Here is a 21,675-nt window from a genome sequence, read left to right on the forward strand (position 1 = left end):
GATATGTCTATTGAATTAGATAAAAACAAATGTTATTAATGATTTCTAAATTATGTGATTAATGAATTATTTTTATTTTTAAAAAATTTAAATTACACGATTTAAAGAGGATAAAATAAAAAGTTCTTTTTTATATGTGGAAGCATGAAGAAGCTTATGAAGGTGGTGGAAGAAAGTGCGATAGAATTATGATATAAGACGTAATTGTTATTGGGTCAACTGATTAAATACTATTAAAGTCCGTCTCCTTATGTCCTTACTTAAGTATGTTGAACACCAAAGTCCTTATGTCGAATTAAATTTTGAGTACAAGAACGTTATTTCTTATACCTTATGTGAATAAGCACGAGGAGGGAAATAAAACTACATTTAAGGATTATGATTTTTGTGTGTTTAAATATCATGTGTGTAATATTTTATTAATGATAGGTAAGTTTGATTAATCTTAAATTCTTCACGTAATTGTTGATATAATGTGTATAATTTTTACGTGATAGAAGTGAATAGTAAGAAATATAATTTTATTTTAGGAGGATTTCCTTTGACTGTTAGGCTTGCATATTTTGTAAACTTTGGGTTGTCTGCGAATGTAACAAAAGAAAAGGTGAACTTAGTATATATTTATAGTACCATCAGTATGGATATTGATGGTTAGGTTGAAAAGGAAAAAACGCTTAACTCAATAAAATTTATCTTTGTGTTCTTTTCACTCCTTTTTCTTAATATTATTTGGTCTAATAAATTATTAAAGAGAATGATTTTAAGTCTCTTCAAACCTATTATATTTTAATCATATTTATATATCATAATTAATATTGATACTTTAATATTATAATTATTATTTATCATTCTATTATTATTTATTACAATGTTATTATACCGATTTTAAGTAAATATTATTATTATAATAATACAAACTCATTATTCATATTTATCCTATAAATAATATTAATATTTTTAAAAAAATATTTATTTCATAATCACTCATATTCCTAAAATCTTAAACTTTTTTACAACAACAACATAACCATTTTTTTTGGTGTTTTTCTCAATCCAAACCAACTACTCAGATTATTTTTTGAAGTTATTTTTGGCTTAGTTAAGCTTTTACTTTCTCTTGATTCCAATCCACATTTTTCTTTACAGTTCTGCATGTAGTCTTTGGAGTTTCGAAATCTTAGTTTTGATGCTTAGGAATCAAACTGCTATATGGCGAAGAAGCTGTTGTAAATTGTGTTTCAATCACCTATTTTCAATTCTAGCTTCTTCTTTGGAGCACAAACAAAGATAAGGGATGTTAGTGTTTTGTTTGAATCTTAGATTATAATTGAAAAACCTAAAATGGTTACGAGAAAAGTGTTGCAAAGCGGTGTTCTGTTATCAAATGATTGAAATTTAGAATGTTCTGTTACTGTAGGTGCTATAATGAATGGTCTGGTTGAGTAAAGAAAACTTTCTCTTGTTTGATGAAAGATAAGAACATTGATTTGTATTAGCTTATAATGTAGATTCATAGAGAAGGAATTTTGATTATCGAATTGATAAGTTTTTTTACTTATATTATTTTTCATATTCGATGAATTGAATTACTTGGTTTCAGAAAGAAAGTATTGTTTTAATTTTGTTGATATCAATATAATTAATTAGTTTAAGTAATAGATAAATGTACGAAATCGATAAAAAAAAAAAGGCTGTTAAATAAAACGTTTTTTTTTTATTTTGTGAAAATGTGCTGCTAGCTTGACAGGTGGAAGGTTAAAACGTAATGAAAAGAGTCTGAGAATGGCGTGAGTGGTATGATTGAGAATGTTTAAATCCAACGGTGTTGAACAGATATCATAATTAGCATGCAGCACCTTCCAACATTGAGCATCATGCATGGTTTTATTTAACAGCAGAGCGTGCAAATGTAGCACTTCTTAATCATTCTTTCTCTTAATCATCCAACACTCTCTACTTTTTATAGTTAAACATTACTTATGATTACTGTATTTATTTCAAAATGTTTTCTTTCTTCTAAATAACATTTTTTAACTATTTCTTAAATCCCATCTCTTCGGTTATGTTTCACTTCAAAATAATAGACCAGTAACATTTCAACTACTGGCAATTTGCAATTGAGCATGATTCATTTTAATTCAATTGCTAATATTGAATTTGAATTTAAGAGATGTAATTGTCTTAAATATTTGGATATGAAGGTTTGTCATCTACAACAGCTTTATTTGTTCTAAATATATATTTCTGATAATAAAAAATGTAATATATGTGATCTCTTAAAAAACGAACTGGTGATATATGGGTATAAAGTCGAACACTTTAAAGTAAAATAAAAATAAAAATAAAAGTGAATGTCTAATATAATGTGTAATTACAATTTAATGTTAACATGAACAGGTGATTTTGAGAAGTTAACTATACATTCATAAATTACAATATTTAATTGAATGATTATATTTATATTTATATATTGTTTATAATTTTAATAAAGATGTTGAAAAGATAGATAGTTCTTTATTTAGAAATAGTTCTAAAAAAATGGTTAAAGAATGAAGGTGTTGGATTAGGGAAGAGAATGGATGAATACATTTTTTTTAATTTCTCTTTTAAAATGTTTTATTTCTTTATTTGTTAATTATTAACAAATCTCTTCCTAACCATTCGTGTGGCCGACAAACCATACCTATGTTGAGTCTATCAAGAAGAAGGTTCACTGAAAGATACAATCACCAATAAAATTTAGTGCAATCATATAAAGGATTGATACCACTCTCTAACACAATAAACTAATGAGTCTTTCATCTTTATATATTGTTTTACTTTCTCATTTCTCTCTTAAACTTAGATTCACAATTGGATTCGCAACAATAAATAATTGTAAGAAAATAAAATTTGATCCTAAAATGTAATTTTAATAAAATTTCTATAATTTAATTTTTTTAAAGTAAATTTACATAAGTTACCATTCTAAAAAATTCCATCTTTAATATTTTTCCTAGAATTTATTATCTTGTAACTCATTTTCTTTCTAAAATTCAATGACCATGAATAACGAGGGTTTACATATTCGATGGGGTAATATTTATGAATGATCTAATTTATTAATAATACTTATTAATGAATAGATAATAAAAATATTTTAATTATAATATTACATTGAATATAATCTTATTGGGCAGTTAACTTAATATATATTTTTTTGAGAGGTTGGATATTGGAGAATGAAGTGTTGGAGCATTGTGGTTGGAGAGTGGAAAAGAGTGACAGAAACGAGAGCGTGATAGAGAGACAGTGAAGAGAATAGGTTATATGTCGCACTCTGAACCCGACAATCCAAAATTAAAAGCCGCTTTCTTGTCTCCCAAAACATCATTTCACTTTATACTCTTTTTCCTCTGTCTCCAAACACACTCTTTCTATTTTTAATCCTTCATCCTCTTTCAACTCTCACACTCCAACTCAATTCATTTTTCTTCCTCACCAATTTATGCTCCACACCACTATTTTATTACACTTATCACTCAATAAATAAAATATTACTATCATATACGATAATCTTACATGATTTAAAAGTTAAAATTAAGTGTACTTTAAATATTGTTTTTACCTATACTTTTTAGAACTGTATAAACTTAAAAAAAATGCAATTATGTAAAACATTCATCTATCATAATTAAATTTTACTGTAAGTGTTGGATAAAATCATCCTAAATTACTGCTGATTTAATTAAGATTATTTCTTTGTTTATAGTTTTATTGTTGATACTATATTCATATTGTACCAGTAGGGACCGGGCGCCGTACGGAACGGCCGCCCACGTCATTGGACCATCGAACGGACCAGACGCCCCTGTCATCGTATGGGACCCAGGAGATTACCTTTTTACTTACTGTTGGAAAGGGTTAGGCATGGTAGGGCGGAGGCCCGTATGCCTATAATCATGCAAACTTACCGCTCAACACCTGGGGAAAACAACTTGCACGAAGAAGGGCGGCTGGCCATGGGGATAATTCCCACGAGGACGGCCGCCCAAGTTGCTAACCAACTTAACTTAAAGGTAAGTAGGGGTTTAAAAGCTATTGGGCTGATTTGGGCCGTGATTAACTTTTCACTAATCCCAAACCCATAGCGAAAACTATAAATACAGATCCAGGGTGAGTGGTAGATAAGTGGCATTTACTGTACATTTATTACTGTATGAGAAAAACGCCATAGCTCTCAACTGACTTTGGCAAGGAGCGAATACTGAGGGTCAAACGTACGAAATACGAGAAGAGAGTGACGTGGAGACGTGAGACTAGCACAACCCTTCATATTCCAAACACATATAATACTCAATTAGGAAAAAAAAAACGTTTTTAGTGTTTTAAATGATGGCTAACAGATGCACCCTAGATTTATAAATGAGTTAAAAACAAGTTCAATTATGTCACTTTGTATTTAAGTAACTCACTCATATCTTATTTTATTAAAAGACAATCCAACATTTTTATTGATTCGTTAATCTTGTTAATTAAATATATATAAAAAAACTTTCTAAAAAATATCTATATTCCAAAAAAGTAAATTACTGAGATAATAAAAGGTGTAGTTGTGACAAACTACATTGTTTTCTTTGTTTTTTCTATACAGTGAAGTATTTTTTACTGAATAAAAGGCTACTAAAATGTAGTGAAGTAGGTTGATAAATTTTGGTGTTGTATTTATGTTTCCTATTTTGGATGAAATTGTGTTGTTGGACCACAATGCATTGAAATTTAATATGGTGGCCTAGTGATTCTTTTTCAGGTTTGCTGTATTCCTATAGCACTATGAGGAGGGAAACAGTTTGAATAATGAAAGAATGTAGAACTAAAATACTTTATTGTTGTTTTCCTTATTTGCCCTTTAATGTAACCTAAGAGCCTTACAAGTATGACCCACAAGATGTATGAGAGACAGTAATGAGTGGGATCCATACAGTGGTGATGCTTCTGGCTTTGCGTGCGTGGACATATATGGTAATTGCATTAACTTAGCATTTTGTAAGTAAAATGATATTTTGACAATATTTTTTTATAATATTTTAATATTATTTGTGATTGATTTATATTAATGTTTATGAATCGTGAAATAATTTTGAACCAATTATAGAATAACACATAGATAATATTAAAATATTATAAAAAAAATATTATCAAAATATCATTATTTGTACTCAGTGGATGAATGAAGTGAGAATCTTACCACTTTTATTTTATTTCATTCCTTCAACTTATTTATCTCATTTTTACCAAACAAATTAAATATAATTTCAAATTTCAAGTGCATACGTCCTACAAATAGTTTAATAGTTTGTAGAGTTAAACTTAAATTCATATATACTTCAATTTCATATCACATCATATATTTTATATATCAAGTATTAGTTTAAGTCTTATATGAAATAAAAACAAATTAAACTCATGTTTCAATGTTATTATATTTTCCAATGGAATGATAATCAATAGAAAACTAAAATAATACATTCAAAATTTATAGGTTTAAAATTTTATTTAATATGGAATTTATTTTAAATAAGTTTTTCTAAATTCATTTCTTTGATGTTTTTATACTTGATGATCTTTTTTTTATCACATTCTAAATAATTAATATCAAATCCTTACCTATAATTCTTTAAATCTTTAAGAAATAACTCATCTAATTAAACAATTAGATAATTAATATCATATTTAAAAGTATATAAAGAAAATAAGTTGAATGTGTCTTGTTTTCTTCTTCACAACTAATTTTTCTTTAATCACTTTTAAAAGATAATCTATCTTTTTAAGTTTAAAATTAAAAAACTTATTATCATAATCTAATTGAAATTTCGTAATTACTAAAAAATAATCTGTAATAATTGAGCCACAATAAAAAAATGTTATGAAGAAATACATGGTATATTTATAAAAATTAAATATACAAAAACTCATGAAATAAAAAAAATAATAATATGAATTATTACACTAATATTTCATATCAAGTCAAATAAGAGTTAATTTTTTTTCTTCAAATATGAAAAAAAGAAGACATAAAAAATGGAACAAAAATAGTGAAATTATGTCTATTTTTTTTCTTCAAAAACAAAAAATAAATAAAATTGAAAAATAAGTATAACTTATGAAAAACTCAAAAAACAATAAAAAGCTAATTTAATTTTCATTATATATTACATATAATATGAAAATTTAAATTTCTTTTAAAAGTTTCTAATTTATAAGTTTAGAAAATTTTAAAAAAAATTGGGAAGACATGATTTTGTGTTGAAAAACTCATCGGAATACCGACTTTACCTGAATAAATGAAAACAATATTTTGCAGCAGAATGATAAAATACATGTTATTTTCTTTCTGTTTCATAAAGTTTTGTATTTTGTTATTTTGGAAGCACGCAAGCATGGTTCAGAACTCTGCAGAATTTAGATCAGAAAAATACTAAATTGGGTCTTAAAATGAAGTTTTGGCATGTAGCTCTTAGTTTCCACAGATCAATTCATACAAGAAGAATAAATGAGCCGTGGTGCGCTCTCAATCATCATAAAAGCAGGGCCATTCAGGACTGAAGGTGTGTTCCATAGTATATGTTCGGCGGAATACTATTAAAAAGGTGACAGTACCTTACTCAAATTTAAATAAATTAAAATTAAAATTAAATGAAGGGATACTGCAAACAAACAAACTTTGTCTTGGACATAGGAGGAAAATTGAAAATTACAGAAAGAGAAGTTTTTTTTTTACAAGAGGCTTTCCTTTTTATTAAAGTCATATATTTTAATGCATGGAGTTTCACATCAGACAGCAAAAGCTTTAGTTACTTTATGCCCAATGGAGGGTCCTTAGTTCTCTCTCTCTCTCTCACTCTCTCTATCTTCTCTTCGTCTCAAAGTTTCAATCACTCTTCTTCTTCATCTTCATCCTTTCTGATCTTCTGTTTTTTTCAGGTAAAATGTTTTCATATTGCAGCTTGTGTGCTTTGCTTCCACGTTTTGTTTTCTTATGTTGGTTGGACTAAGCAATTGGACCCTGAATTTCTGGAACCTTTCTGCAACCAACCCTCTGTCTGTGTGTCTTTGTTTTTACCCTTTTTGCTTTCATGCCTCTTACTTTGCCATGGGTCTTTGTCTTTCTCATTATTAATGGCCGAAGATAGTTTTCAATCTTTCTTAATACTTTCCCAAATTCCTCTCAGACCATTCAGACAAGTATGATCTTTTCTTTCTTTCTCTTCTTTTTTGAGAGTTTTTTTTTTACTTAATGGTTTGTGATCTTTCCCCCATTTATCTCTCTTCAAGGTCTGCGCATAAAGAACCGATCTTTGTTTTTTTCTCTTTTTCTAAAGTTTGTTTATAGAAGATTTAAATGATTGAGTGAAGAGTATGGTTCATGAATCCAGAATTCTCCCTTAGCCATCAATTTCTCTATATATTTTTTGCTCTCAAGATTTATCCTTTTGGTTATTTTTGAGAACTTTTTAACTTTTTTCCACCAGAAAAAGTAATAATTACCCTGTTTGCACACTATGTGACCATAAAAGATTGTCGTATTTTCTAATATTTTTATTGTTTGTTTAATTATTATTATTTTTTTTGTGTGTTTCTTCTAACTCCCAAAACTCAAATCCTTAGTGTCTAATTTGGAATTTGCATTATTAAAACGTTAAAGAAATGTATAGTTTGATGATTGTTATTAATTTCATGCATTTTGGGGATAAAGCAAAGAGATTTTGAGAAGATAGGTATACTTGAGTTCAATACATTGTGGAAGTTCTGAGATGAATTGTTTGTTAGGGTTGTTTACAGATTAGAAATCAAGTGTGGCAAGCTGTTTTTCAGTGTAGCTTTTACGTTTTCTGTTTGTTTGCTTGCCGATCTTGAAGGTTGTGGCATGTAAAGTTAGATAGTTGAGATTACCGAGTTTGGTTTATGAAAAATGTGAAATGGTGTCATTGCTTGATAGGGCATACAAAAATTGAGTGCTTTGGGTTAAAGTGTGATGTCTCCACCATTGCTGGGCATAGGAGAGGAGGAGGGTAAAAGCAATGTCACTATGTTGGTTTCCTCATCAACCACCATGGAAAGTGTGTGCCTGAAGACCTTAGAATTGAAAGAACGCAACTACATGGGGTTATCTGATTGTTCTTCTGTAGACAGCTCAGTTCCGTCTTTCTCAGAAGAGACTAAAAGTAATCTGAACCTGAAAGCCACCGAGCTCAGGCTTGGGCTTCCGGGATCACAGTCCCCTGAAAGAGATTCCGATTTTTGCTTAAGAAGCTCAACTCAATTTGATGAAAAACCCTTGTTTCCTTTGCGTCCTCTCACTGACGATCACCATTCTTCAACCAAGACTGCTGTTTTGGGAAGCAAGAGAGGGTTTTCAGATGCCATGAATGGCTTCTCGGAGGTAAACACCAATTCACTCGAAGGATATGTACTTTTTAAATTTTTGCCTTACCTTAATCTATCATGCAGGGGAAGTTCCTAATTGATTCTGATAACAATCCTATACTATCTCCGAGGCCCGGTTCTAACTTGGGATTAAACCCTGGTTCTACACTTGAGAAGGCTGGGGCTCAGCAAATCAAAATGAAAGAAGCAGCAACAGCAAAGGAGCCTCATTCTGCCAATGAAACTAGACCAAGTATTAATTGTTCTGCAAATAACAGTAACAGTGCACCAGCTACCAAGTAAGTGGAAAACTATAACCGATCACATTAAGTTTGGAAGTTGGTTTTAACTGTGGGAATCACCTCTAACCATATCATGCTTGCGTTTCAGGGCTCAGGTTGTGGGGTGGCCCCCTATAAGATCATTCAGGAAGAATTCATTGGCAACTAATTCAAAGAACAATGAAGAAGTTGATGAAAAAGTAGGGGGTGGTGCACTGTTCGTCAAAGTCAGTATGGATGGTGCTCCCTATTTAAGGAAAGTGGACTTGAATAATTACTCTACATATCCAGAATTATCTTCTGCTCTTGAGAAGATGTTCAGCTGTTTTACCATAAGTAAGACTAAATTAGTTTTACGAGGAAAAATTGACCTTAAAACTTGACCTTTTTCAATTATTTACATGGACAGTCTGCTTGGATCCAGTTACTGCTTGTTTTGGTATGATTACAGGTCAGTGTGGATCTCATGGAATTCTGGGCAGGGAAATGCTGAATGAAACCAAGCTGAAGGACCTTCTTCATGGATCAGAATATGTTCTTACATATGAGGACAAAGATGGAGATTGGATGCTTGTGGGTGATGTTCCCTGGGAGTAAGTTCTAACTCATATGCACTTACTTTTCCACTGCCTTTTCTTTAAAAGAATAAAGTCCTCAGTGACAGCAACTTTATATTCGTAAAATGCTTATTCTCATGATATAGTTTTGATTCCTCTTAGCTTGTCTTGGGAAAGAAGCTAGGAAGCACTAAAACTTCAAAATGATTCCATAGTTAGATTAATATAGTATTTTACCGTGTCTATATATTTTTGTCTTAATATTAATTTAGGATTTCTTATTAATGATAATTATATTACCTTATATGGTGAATCTTAGCTGCTTCGTGTTGTAAAATTTTTAAATTTATCATATCCGCATATCAGTTTTTAGTTCTTCTATACGTGTTTCGTGTCTCTGTTTTCTGGGAAGGAACTTTGATAAATTGTTGAAAAATGATTTGGCGTGTAAGGTTTGTGCACGAGACATTTGAGTAACTTGTAGCTTATTTTCATAAGAAACTTCAACTAACTTATGAAAGGAGCTATTAGTTATAACCTGTGGGTGTGGATCTGTGGAATGCATTTCCTGTTTTGTAGGGGACATCGAAGATTAAGTTAGATTCCCGGGAATACCATTATTACTAGGAATATTAGTCCCATCCAAATATGGTTGGTAAATACTAGGAAACATCTTCCGTTTCTATGGGAATATATGATTCTTGTTTGAGATTTTACATCAACTAAGACCAATTTATAATATATAATTGGGAGCAATTCTCATTTTACAAGATGGTTTTGTAGGGATGAGTTAGGTTTAAACTCATTTTCTAATATGGTATCAAAGTTTATCCATGTGAGGTTTGTTGGGAAACAAACTAGTCTACTGTTAGTCCATGCCATATGAACCTCCATATTCTTACATGCTGAGTAACTGTCCTTCCTGTGCTATTATCAGTTTATGAATTTTCAAAGGAATTTTTTGAATGCATAATGAGTTAATGAGTAGTTTAACATTAAATTTTAGTACTGGAGAAATAAATTTCAATCTTGATAATATATTTCCAGGGATTGCCACAACTTTTATTTTTTGAGCATAGTGATAGAACTATGCAATTTTATGAGATCATGATTTACTTTTGCTGAGGTAATGGATTTTGTAGCAACTTGTAGGAGTAAGATTGATTTTTTAACTATTTTGATATGTAAAACCATAATGTAATTTAGGTTTTCTTTTAAAGAACAATAGATACTCCTTTATTTTTTTCGGCAACTGGGCTAGCTATATTTATTTACATCTAATTTTGGTTTAATGGCAATTCCCAAAATCTTACTCTTATCTATGAATTATATGGTGTAACGGTGCGATGGTATAAGAACATTTAAAAACTTTTGCTACAAGTGAAATGTTGTGGTTATTCAATAATGTGGTATCTCCTCGTCTTCTAATAATAATAACGTATACTTTTCCATTGATAAAAACCACTTTCATATATATTGGTCAAGCTTTTTGCATGCCTAATTTAATCTTTTCATGAAATGAAGTTGCATAATGTTTGTTTCCCAGCAAACGAATTTCAAAAATGCATCAACTCTTTGCAGGATGTTTATTGAAACATGCAAGAGGTTGAGGATCATGAAGAGTTCTGATGCCATTGGTTTAGGTATGTTTTATCGAACACATCTATCTTATAAGTATAACTTTGAACATACTTGTCTGAAAATCGTGTATGTAGGAAAGGAAAAGCAGTGAAGGAACAAGCCTCGAGTTCGTCAATTCAATGCATATATAACATGGTTAAATGGTTTATCAGTCAATAAGCAAACAAAAATTTCAAATTGCCTGATAGTTATTTCAATTGTGCAGTGGTGGTGGCAAGAATACAAGAAGTTATATCTATAATCTTAGTAATAAAGTAGTCTTATGGCTACACCTACAGTGCTAAGACTTCTAGTTCAAATAAAGTTTGAAAACAAATAGCTTCTACCCAATGAGTTTATTTTGCATTGATGTCAAAAATGCTTGAACATGTTCAGAATCTAGATATGATTAGAAGTGAGCAATTTTTTCAAATTTTACGAAAATGCTTATAAAAAAAATGAATGTGAACTATAAAAATTGTGAATCAGTAGATAATCATAGAAACACAAGTTGAAATTATTTTACTGTCACAATTGTTTGAAATCTGATTTCAACTTCTGTTAATGTCCCTGAGTTACACGTACTAGAAAATTTAGTCTATTCATATCTTGTTTGAATTTACATTTTTTTTGTGCCAACTTGCAGCTCCCAGGGCTGTTGAAAAAAGCAAAAGCAGGACCTAGGAAGTGCAGTGTTCCTCTCTATCCATCAAACTCTCTGTGGTATTAAAAGCCTCTGGGCTATTGGGGGCGAACAAATCGAGGGCGTGGTGTCTTGGAAGCGAGAACTGAAGGCGTTTTTGAGTGGATAGAATCTCATACTAAGCTGCATCAATCCTTGTATTGTTTATTATGTTATGCTTAACAAACTTCTTTTAAGATTGTTATATTCAAACTTACAAAACCTCCAAAGATTTGACTGTGGGAGTGTTTATGATGTTGTTGAAGGATCTGTGTTGTGTAAATTTTGCAGCATACCTTCAGCAGGGTGTTCTGTGTTTGTGTGAAAGAAAAAAACAAGTTGTATGTCAGTATGTTCCTTGCCATGTACTACTGTTTACAAAATCATTCCCAAAAAAGCATACTGTTTGTAAGGATCTAACAAAATACTGACACCAAAAGGCTAGAACTCCCAAGCTAGATAGATGTTTCTGAATCTGATCATGAACTGTTTGCATGTTTTCTGAAACAAATATTAAAAGAGTATGCTATGTGAAGCTTTGAGATTTGAGCCTTGCAATGAACTATTTAGATTTTGTCTAGACATTTCGGATATGGTTGTTGGGCAGTGTAGGATAAGCATGTGAGTCTCTGACCATTGGTTCCAGTGCATTGATCTTCCTGTTCAATCAAAACCAACACACAGCAGTGGCGTGACATTATGGGCAATTTTTTAGCCATTTGTGGCTCTAGTTCTATGTTAGCGTACAAAGTGGTGTCTTGCATGCCTCATCTAATGGGGAATTAAAGTAAGTTGAGTAATGGGCTTTTCACTATTTTGTCTCCAACTTAATGCTCCATGAAAGGAAGAGAATGTTGATTTGACGTTTTCAAATTTAGCTGTTTGTTGTTACCATGATTTACTATGTGCAAAAATGACAATGGCAATGCAAACACCCAAACAAAAGAGGGTTGATTTTAGATACCCACTTGCTTCATACCAATTTTGTCTACTTGTTTTGGGTAAAAAAAAGTGTTTTTGCTGTTTTGAAAGAGAAAAGAGAAAAAAATTATTGCCATATTTACTGTCTAAGTAAAATTATAATTAATGATTCGTTGGATTAACTAGAATTTTGACATCAAGTTTGCGGTATAGTTTCCTCATTTTAATAATTAGGTTCATCGATTGAAGGAGGTAATTGGGTTTATCAATTGAAGGAGGTTTGTGATCAAAGAAATCACTCTTATATTTTTGTTTTATTTTAAGTTTTTCTTTTTCTTTTTTCTTTTTATATTTGAGAATATTGTTGTTTTGATATATTGATTTATTATAAATATTTGTTTGTGTTTTTTATATAACTATCTTCAAATTATAAATTATTTTAATGCAACTTGATTGTAGTAATGAGTTTTCATTTTCATTTGAAAGTATTGGTGTTCTCTTTTATAGTTATTAATGTTGTACTGTATAACCATTTAGTCAATTATGGGTCGGATGATCAACCATCCAATAACAAAGAGGAAAAACCGATCGGTTAAACCAAATCATATTAATTATCAAGAATAATTAGATTAATCATAATTTATGTTATAGGTATATGGATCCTAATTGGATCGATCTTAATCAGAAGTCCATTATGACAGTTTATAAATACATGTTTGATATTCCAAGTAGTTGGTTATTTTTACTATGTATTTATTGTTAAAATTGTCCAAATAGATATTGACTTGAACGTAAGAGTGTTTTCTATAGTGACGTTGGAGAACAAAACTATGATCTAAAGTATGAGTTAGAAAATAAATCGTGTGAGAAGATTTAACCTCGACTCCACCAACCGAAATGATTGGTTTTTCTTTTGATGTTTTTCATAGACTTTGGCAAGTTTTTCTGTTATTATTGTTTCCTCAATACCACTTTGATGCAAACATGAAGTTATGATTAGAAGATTACAAATGAGGTGTATGTAGTGAGTGTTTTGCTCTGAATTATGTTGGAAAAGTGTAGATTGAGTTGAGGTATGCATTCTTGGCATGCATGGGATTCTCTTAAACAGAAGCAAAAGAGCATGTGCCCTCTAGTCTAATCGGTTTGGTTCATCGTATTTGAAGTTCCTGGAAAATATTGCAAATCTTATATATCCACGGTTTCTCTTTGCAGTTTTAACTTGTGATAAAAATCCAAGGGTGTAAGTACCAAGATATTTTAAAGTACCGATAGAAAACAAAACTTTAAATAGGAAATAAAGAATCCGGCAAAATAATCTTAATCTATCTTATCTCCTATCTCATATCCACTACTCCTTACCAATAAAAAGAATAAGAATATGCATTGGTTTAATTTACAAATGTATCACTACGAATATGTACTGTGTACGGACTTAAGAGCCTTTTACCAGAAGACAACCAAAAGAATAATTTTGAACTGCGACTCTATAATATTCTATCAGTATATTTTGACCGAATAAAAATTACTTTTTCTAACTTTACCTTTTTTATTCTATATTATAACATTTTAATTTCACTATTTCTTTTATAACTTTTTTGTGATCCTTACAGAGACTGCAAAAAAATAAAACACAGTATAGATAAAGAATGACAATAACTTTTTTAAATATGAATACTATAATTAAAATCCTGTTGACCTATAAATACCAAATACTAATTTAAACTGCCGAGAATATAATAATATAAAAGTAATAAAAAAAGCCTAAAAATAAAGAATTGTTTTAGTTTCATGACATTTTGCAAACCCATTTCATAGTTTAAATTTTCACAATCAAGTGTTAAATGAATTTTACAAACTAAATAGCTTATTATTTTTCAAGTACTTCGTAGTAATCCCTGAGTTGAAATATTACTGAATATGAAACTATAAAATTAATAGTTTTTCACTAATAAAAATGAAATTTAATTTAGTTAAAATACTAGTAACTTTGAAATGAACATATTTAAAATCCAGAGGCAATTTGCCCACATTCGTACACGTGGATCTAGCCGTGGGATTTTTGTCAATAAAGACGAAATACAAAGTGGGTTTAGTTTGGGTTTGTTTGTTTGGTTGCATTTGCACCTTTTGGGCCCATCTCCAAACATCATCTTGGTATGGATTCTGGTGGGCCTGGTGGCCCTGGCTCTTTCTTCTGGGCCTACTACTACTCTCTAAATATCAATAATTATATTTCAAATTATAGAACTCCCTACGGGTTATGCATAAATTGATATAAGCCTTGTTGAGTACTAATATTTTTTATTTAAAACATGTCAAATATACAGGATTTTTCACATTAAATGAATATATATATAGGATAATACATATTATATAATACTTTGTTGATGAGCTAATTAATAATTAGTACCTGGTTTAAAAAAAAAAAGGGATTTGAGAGTGATTATAATTGTGATGAGAATATAAGGTGAGTTTTTTTAGGGCTTATGGGAAAAAGACAAAAGCAATACTAGTTTGTGAAAATAAAAAAACTAAAAGATTCTCATTCAATCAAAGTAGAACATGATTTATGACAGGTTCGATATGCACTTGGTATTATTAGGCATTTATCTATTTTTCTATCTTCTGGGAACCAATCAGATTATATTGTTTTGACAATCATCCCATGTGGTTTCAAGACAGATGCAAAATGTGGTCTTCCAGCATCACACAAGTCAACTTCCTAATGCATGCACCATCATTACATCCCTTCACATTGCTCAATATATTACTAATTATATAAAATATCACAATTTATTAGCAAAAAAACTATACATATATTTATAAATAAACTTAATGCAGCAGATTTGTCTTATTCAGGAACCCGTCAACGCTTAACAAATCCATGGAAAAAACAACCTAATCAGTTTTGGCATATCCAACTGCTCAAATTTTTTTCAAGTTTTTACACGCATAAAAAATAATTCTAAGATTTGTTGTGCTTATTTTATGACAAAGTTATGCAGTATGATTACCACAGGTTGTACCTGAACAGAATTTTCATGATTATTACTCGTATTTGCCTTATTTTCTCACTGATTCACTGGTAAATAATATAAATGTAATTCAATTCATAAATAATTATGCTTCTTTATTCAATACTTGATTCTTTTCTTACCATTTATTGTCCAGCAACTAACCAAGATCTATGCCCATGCCTTCAATCATTCACATGGAAGAGCTATTGTGGTAGAGCTTGCTGCAATTCAGCAGCAGCATGGGATGGCAAAGATTAACAAACACCCATACTTTGCTGGATGTGAAGCGGTACTGTTACCAAACCAAAGGAAATTGAAAAATATTTTTTTTACATTATTTTCATACATTAACAATTTACTTTTAAAGGTATTTTTGGTTGTAAAAATAATAATACCCAAATAAATTATCTCCAAAAAGTTGATGATATGCGAAAAAAGTGCAGTCATAAAGAAGTCCAAAAGAGAGGTATTTTATTGTGATGATTCAAAGGCCTATTAAAATGACATAAAAATAAACTATTTATTTGGAAAGTAGTTTAGAATATCCTTGAATTTCAACAGCAAAGGGACCCCACCTCATCCCAATCTCTTTGTTTGAAAACTTAATTGAAATAAAGCTTGTTATAAAGAATTGAATACGAGAAGGAATTATGTGAAAGGTGCAAAACATGGCCTAAGATGGTAGCCAAAGCCAACTATAGTTCTCTTGGACTTGCTCTACCTGCCTTATACAATGCATGATTGAAGGAAGTTGGAGTGGTTAGAAATGGTAGTTGCAATTAAAAGTCATCAACCAAGGAGATCACAGAATAAATTATTGTCACACTGTTAATTAATTAATTAATTGCCGACCTTAATCACTTCCACTACAATCTAAAAAGTGGATTACTTTTGACAAACTACAGCTACTGCACAAGTGATCTTACTGTAAAAATTATGCAGATGGAAGGCCAAAGGGTGTGTGCTTTTTTATTGACCGCAAAAAAAGTGGTATCATAGTTATACTTAGATCATATTTGTAGTTAGTTAAACATGTTATTTTATTCGTTATTGGGTCGTTATCGGATCACTTATTTAGTTTCACGCTTGAGATGTATATATCTCCGTGAGATAATGTGTTGAAAGTCTCTCATCGACTAGAGATAAAATCAATTTAGAGTATATAAATAAATAAAAATTTCACCTTACAAATCGATTTTGTCGGATTAAGTTAGGTTTAAATTTCTTTTTGTGAACCTTGTTAACCATACTGTATGACCTTAAAATCTCATAAAGTTGTTTGTTAAAGAGAGTGTATAGTTGTGCACTTTACCAGACCTTGATAGTTCAAATCAGCGTTTCAAATCAGACAGTGATAGAGGAAACACAACCATGCGGGGTCGTCGCTAATTTTGTGTAGTGTGTCTTGAAATCTAACCTGCTGCCAAAGCAATGCACATGACCGACCACTAATTGCAACATTCTTAATTATGTCTTTCTGGAGTAGTGTCATCCTCCTAATCATTACATTATGCAACACAACGTTTGAACCCCCGTTTTAAACTTTGAGTTTAAGTGTGAATAATGAATCAGTGAAAGGCTTTGCATCACTCTTAACAAATTGCAGTTCATGAAACTGTGTCTTTGACCAGACCTCAAACAAAGGAGTTCATGACAACATTAGACTAATCAATACACGGTACGAGATGAATTTGAGAGTTTCTATCACTGCCATGTTCATCACTCTTACATCTGAAATTAATGTCACTTTGAGAACTCCCCAAGCTCTTGAGCGTGCGGCCCAGAAAGCTCCTTTATCTGTGCAATTGACAAGCGACAACTTTCACTTAAATTGAAAGATGATAACACAGCATCATCATCTGCTATTATTATTATTATCATTACCATCCCAAATGTAAATGGATTTTCTTTTTCTTTTTTCTGGCTTGTTTCATACGATATTTTATTTCTTTTTATATCTTACTTAAATCAAATGTAATTATGGAAGACAAAAGTTTACGTACGATGAATTTATGTATAACATACGTAAATATACGTTTGATGTTTGTACTGCAGACATAAATTTAAGTATGCTATACTTTGGTAAAACGTAAACAATGAAATCTACATATGTTAAAAGTGTATAAAACATAAATTTTAAGTAAATATTAAAAAAAATGTCAAATTTAGGTGTAATCCTTATGAATGAGACGTAAATTTGATGAGGAGAAAGGTTTTTTCTGTATTAATTAATAGAAAATAATAAATATTTATTGGAATCACCATAGAAAATGTTTTCAAGAGAAGGATTTGCTTATATAATTTGAAGGTTGAATTACTACAAGTTGAAAAGGATTAAGATGAAAGGGAAATAAAAGATATAGAAGAAGTATATATATAAGGTGGTTTGAGATTGATGTAGTGTGATGAATAGGGGCGAATATTTGAAACAGAAAAGCATGTCCGAGTGTTGATGAGTTTGAAATGGTGATTGTACTTAATGAGTTGCATAGTGTTACAATTTACAAACATAGTTAGATAATTTGATAGGGTGTGTCGGTACGTGTGTTTGTAAGAACCTTGCAATATTCAGGACCCAACACAAAGAGTCACATCCTCATCGATGAATATCCTAACATGCTTGTTGAGAGGGTAAAATACAAAAATCACTTTCATCTCCATGCTTCTGTACTACTCAATCTCGACCCTTCATTTTAAATCAATACCTCAAATGCACTGTCCAATCATACATCTGGGTCCCATCCCTTCCCTTCCTTCTTTTTTCCACTACGGAACAAAATTTCTCAGAGAATAAGCCATCAACTAACAAAGGTTAAAGTATAAGCAAACCAACTATTATTACAGTTTTTCTGCTTTCTATTTCTTTTCAAGGTTGCAAAATTATTTTTCGAATCGTTTAATTTTGTAAACTTGGCTTTTATTAAAAGTTTTTTGCAATCAAATAATTTCTCTTTGCACAACTTTTTTAACTTCTTTATTTATTTAAAGAGAAGTTTAAAGGAAAATAACTCCTCCTTTCAAGAATAGGACAGATTACTATTCTCAATGACAATCTCATTACATACTGCAAAAACTCTTCTATTCAATTAATTCATTTAATTGATACATGTCTTTGTGTTTATTAAATATAAAGGCTCAAAATATGATAATTAAATATTTCATCCCTCTATGCCTACCTTCTCTCTAGGCAGAAAGTGGTAGTATATATCAATCAATGAATTGAAAAAAAAAAATACGTGTAAGAAATTACGTGGCCTTGATAGATTATTATAAATGCCAATTATATTGTACTTTTGGGAGGAAGGCATGTTGGTTTGTGTGACATGCAACTATCTGGTGAACTTTTATATATAGGAATAATGTTATTTTAAAGAAAAGGAAATAATAATATTTGAGTATATTATCTTGTGTTTTTAGAGGAGAGAAATAATTTTAAGAAATTAGAATATATAATATTTGAATTACTTGTAATTAAATATATTTATTTTTTAAATATTTTATTTGGATAAAATAATTAAAATATTTTGCATCTTTTTCATGAAGTAATTTTAATTTATCTTTAAAGATAAAATTTCATTTAAAATTATAATTTACAAACAATATTAATTAAATTTAAATATTCTAAATAATATTTAACAATTTGTTTAGGTTTCATTATGTATCTGTGTATAGAGAGGAGTGATCAGTCGTGGAACTTCAAATTTGTTGCTTTTAATTTTTTTTAAAAAGTTTACTAAATGATAAAATTATACTTTTGTATAACTTATTCTTATATACAAAGTGATTTTAAACGAAAGATGCTGATATTAGTGAAGATTCATATCAATACGTTATTAAATTTAATCTTAAGGACTAAATAAGATCAAATATCAAAATTTACATATACTTGCAACATCAAATTTTTATATATAATAAGTAGAAGAGTATCAAATCATCATATATAAGAAGAGACTATGGTCTATTTACATATAAACTAAATTAATTTATAATAATCAAGATGTTCTCTTCTAAAACAAAAAATAAAAATAAAGTTGGTACAATATACTTTGCATAAACTATTAATTAAGATAAAACTAATTTACTAGACTTTGTTAATTTGCTTTCTTCAATGGAGACCACGAAGGTCTTCGGCTGTACCTATCCTATTGTCTTACAAGGCAATGATTTGGGACTACTATGCCATAATGTCAATACAAAAGAGTTGCAAGGATTCAACATGTTATTTTCAGCCCAACAAGAAACTTTACATATATACTGAATAACTTTTTTTATCACGGAATAATTAAAGACTCCAATTATTTGTGGAAAACGAAATTTTCCTTAAATTTCAGTGAAATCAGTATTAAAATTAACATAATTATAGCAGGTACACACACTATGTAAAAAATAAAAAAATATCATACTGTTTCTTCTACCTCTTGACAGAAGCGCAGAACGATTGAATCGGTGACAGGAAAACATAATTTTTCTTAAATATATAACGTTTGGAGGAATCGTGCATACGAAACCTAGGTTTTGGTTTTTTGTGTTCAGAAGTATGAAGTGAAAATGTGTTGTGCTTTAGCATAACTGTGCAACACTACGACACACTGCTACTAAGCAGAGCACATGGGTTGGCAGCGTCTATCACACATGAACTTCAACTTTATTCAACAAATAGCCCTGCACTTTGCAGTCGTATGTAAAATTGTTTCATTTTTTTTTAATTATATGATTTTGTATTTTTTTTGTTTTTTTTTTTTGTGATGTTGTCAAGTATAAAAACTTATCCTCAACATAAACAAAACAATGTTTTAGATTTAGAAAAAACAATTTGTATTATTGTATACTATTATTTAAAATACGTTAATCTGAAATAAAAGTAAAATGAATTATATGATTGTTCAATAAAATCAAATGTTTTTGTATAATTCTTAATATGGTCGAAAAAGTTGGATACCTATAAATATTTTGATGCTCAAGTTAAGTGAAGTAATATAGATAATATAATCTAGTAAGCATAAATTTTCAAGATTTACCTAAAAATGAATCACTTTATATATATATATATATATATATATATATATATATATATATATATATATATATATATATATATATATATATATATATATATATATATATATATATATATATATATATAAAGATTCTGTATACTTAACTTTTTCCATTTTGTATTTATCAAAACTCACGATCCTAGACCTTTTAGAAGTCCTTGTTGGATGAAATTTAAAACAAATGTGGAGTTAGTTATTTGATGTCAACCTCCCTCTTCCATAGGATCTATGAAGATTAATTTTTATATATTTTTTTTCCTTAGGGCATTAAAGATGATACCAATCCTAAGCAAAATGTATTCCCTTTATAGATTTGTGGAAATAAGCTTGATAAGTTATAGGCAATAACATTTATGTAAGTGGTATTGAATTTCAAAGTCTCCATGCACATGAGAGTTTGCGTAAAACATAATAAAATAATAAGTATTTGGGCTACTTGATTGGTCGTTTGTATTATACTATACTAAATTGTTATATTTTGGAAGCTAAAAGTACGTGGTTGTTATGGATTGTGTGTAATTAACAAGTTCATGGCATGTGACCCAATATTGACAACATCTCAACAACCAGCCAGAAACAAAAGCTTTTCATTTGAAGCCCATCCTAACATAATAATATAATTAGTTGTTATTACTCAAAACGTATTTTCCACTTCTCTCTTCTCAACATATCATCAACCTCACTCCACCAACCAATTTCTCTCATTAAAACCAAAGCCATTAATAATAGATAATACGTATCATCGGTTTTAGTACAACTTTTCTTTTGCTTTTTTATTCATCGCCAATTTGACTATCTAGCTACCTAAGCTTAATCACCAAAGTTGGCTACCACCAACAACAAAATTTGAACACAATTTAATAACGATCTTCAACAGAAATTAAATCATTTATCACTTTTCTTTTTTCTCGTAGGGGCAACCATTTCAGTGCTTTTCGACTAATCAATTCCTGGGCGACAAACAAGCAAATCCAATTCATTTGCATTCAGACAAGCAAAATAAAGGTTATTTTTTCGTTTTTCTTTTTAATATATAGATAAAACACTCATACCATTCCTTTCAACCAGGTGATTGTTACCATGCCCATTTTTTTAATCGCTGTTTTAAAATTATCTTTATGTATCTCCATT

The 21,675-nt window shown here is 29.9% G+C and overlaps 1 protein-coding gene across 4 annotated transcripts; it reads left to right on the forward strand.

Moving 5' to 3' along the window:
- Positions 1-6,802: 6,802 nt before the first annotated feature.
- LOC124831863 (auxin-responsive protein IAA8-like) lies at positions 6,803-11,895 on the forward strand. 4 transcript variants are annotated; one of them, XM_088106969.1, is made up of 7 exons: positions 6,803-6,963; positions 7,979-8,422; positions 8,491-8,705; positions 8,797-9,023; positions 9,097-9,280; positions 10,769-10,887; positions 11,511-11,895. In XM_088106969.1, the coding sequence occupies exons 2-7, from the start codon at positions 8,015-8,017 to the stop codon at positions 11,546-11,548; spliced, it is 1,191 nt and encodes a 396-aa protein (XP_087963095.1). In that variant the 5' UTR covers positions 6,803-6,963; positions 7,979-8,014; the 3' UTR covers positions 11,549-11,895. The 4 variants fall into 4 exon arrangements, with proteins under 4 accessions (XP_087963095.1, XP_087963097.1, XP_047161911.1 ...); XM_088106971.1 differs by having other exon boundaries at positions 10,826-10,887; XM_047305955.2 differs by having other exon boundaries at positions 9,139-9,280; positions 10,826-10,887.
- Positions 11,896-21,675: the final 9,780 nt, after the last annotated feature.

The sequence above is a fragment of the Vigna umbellata genome, chromosome 2 (assembly GCF_029865625.1).
Source record: "Vigna umbellata cultivar VRB3 chromosome 2, Vumbellata_1.0, whole genome shotgun sequence".
Classification (NCBI taxonomy): domain Eukaryota; kingdom Viridiplantae; phylum Streptophyta; class Magnoliopsida; order Fabales; family Fabaceae; genus Vigna; species Vigna umbellata.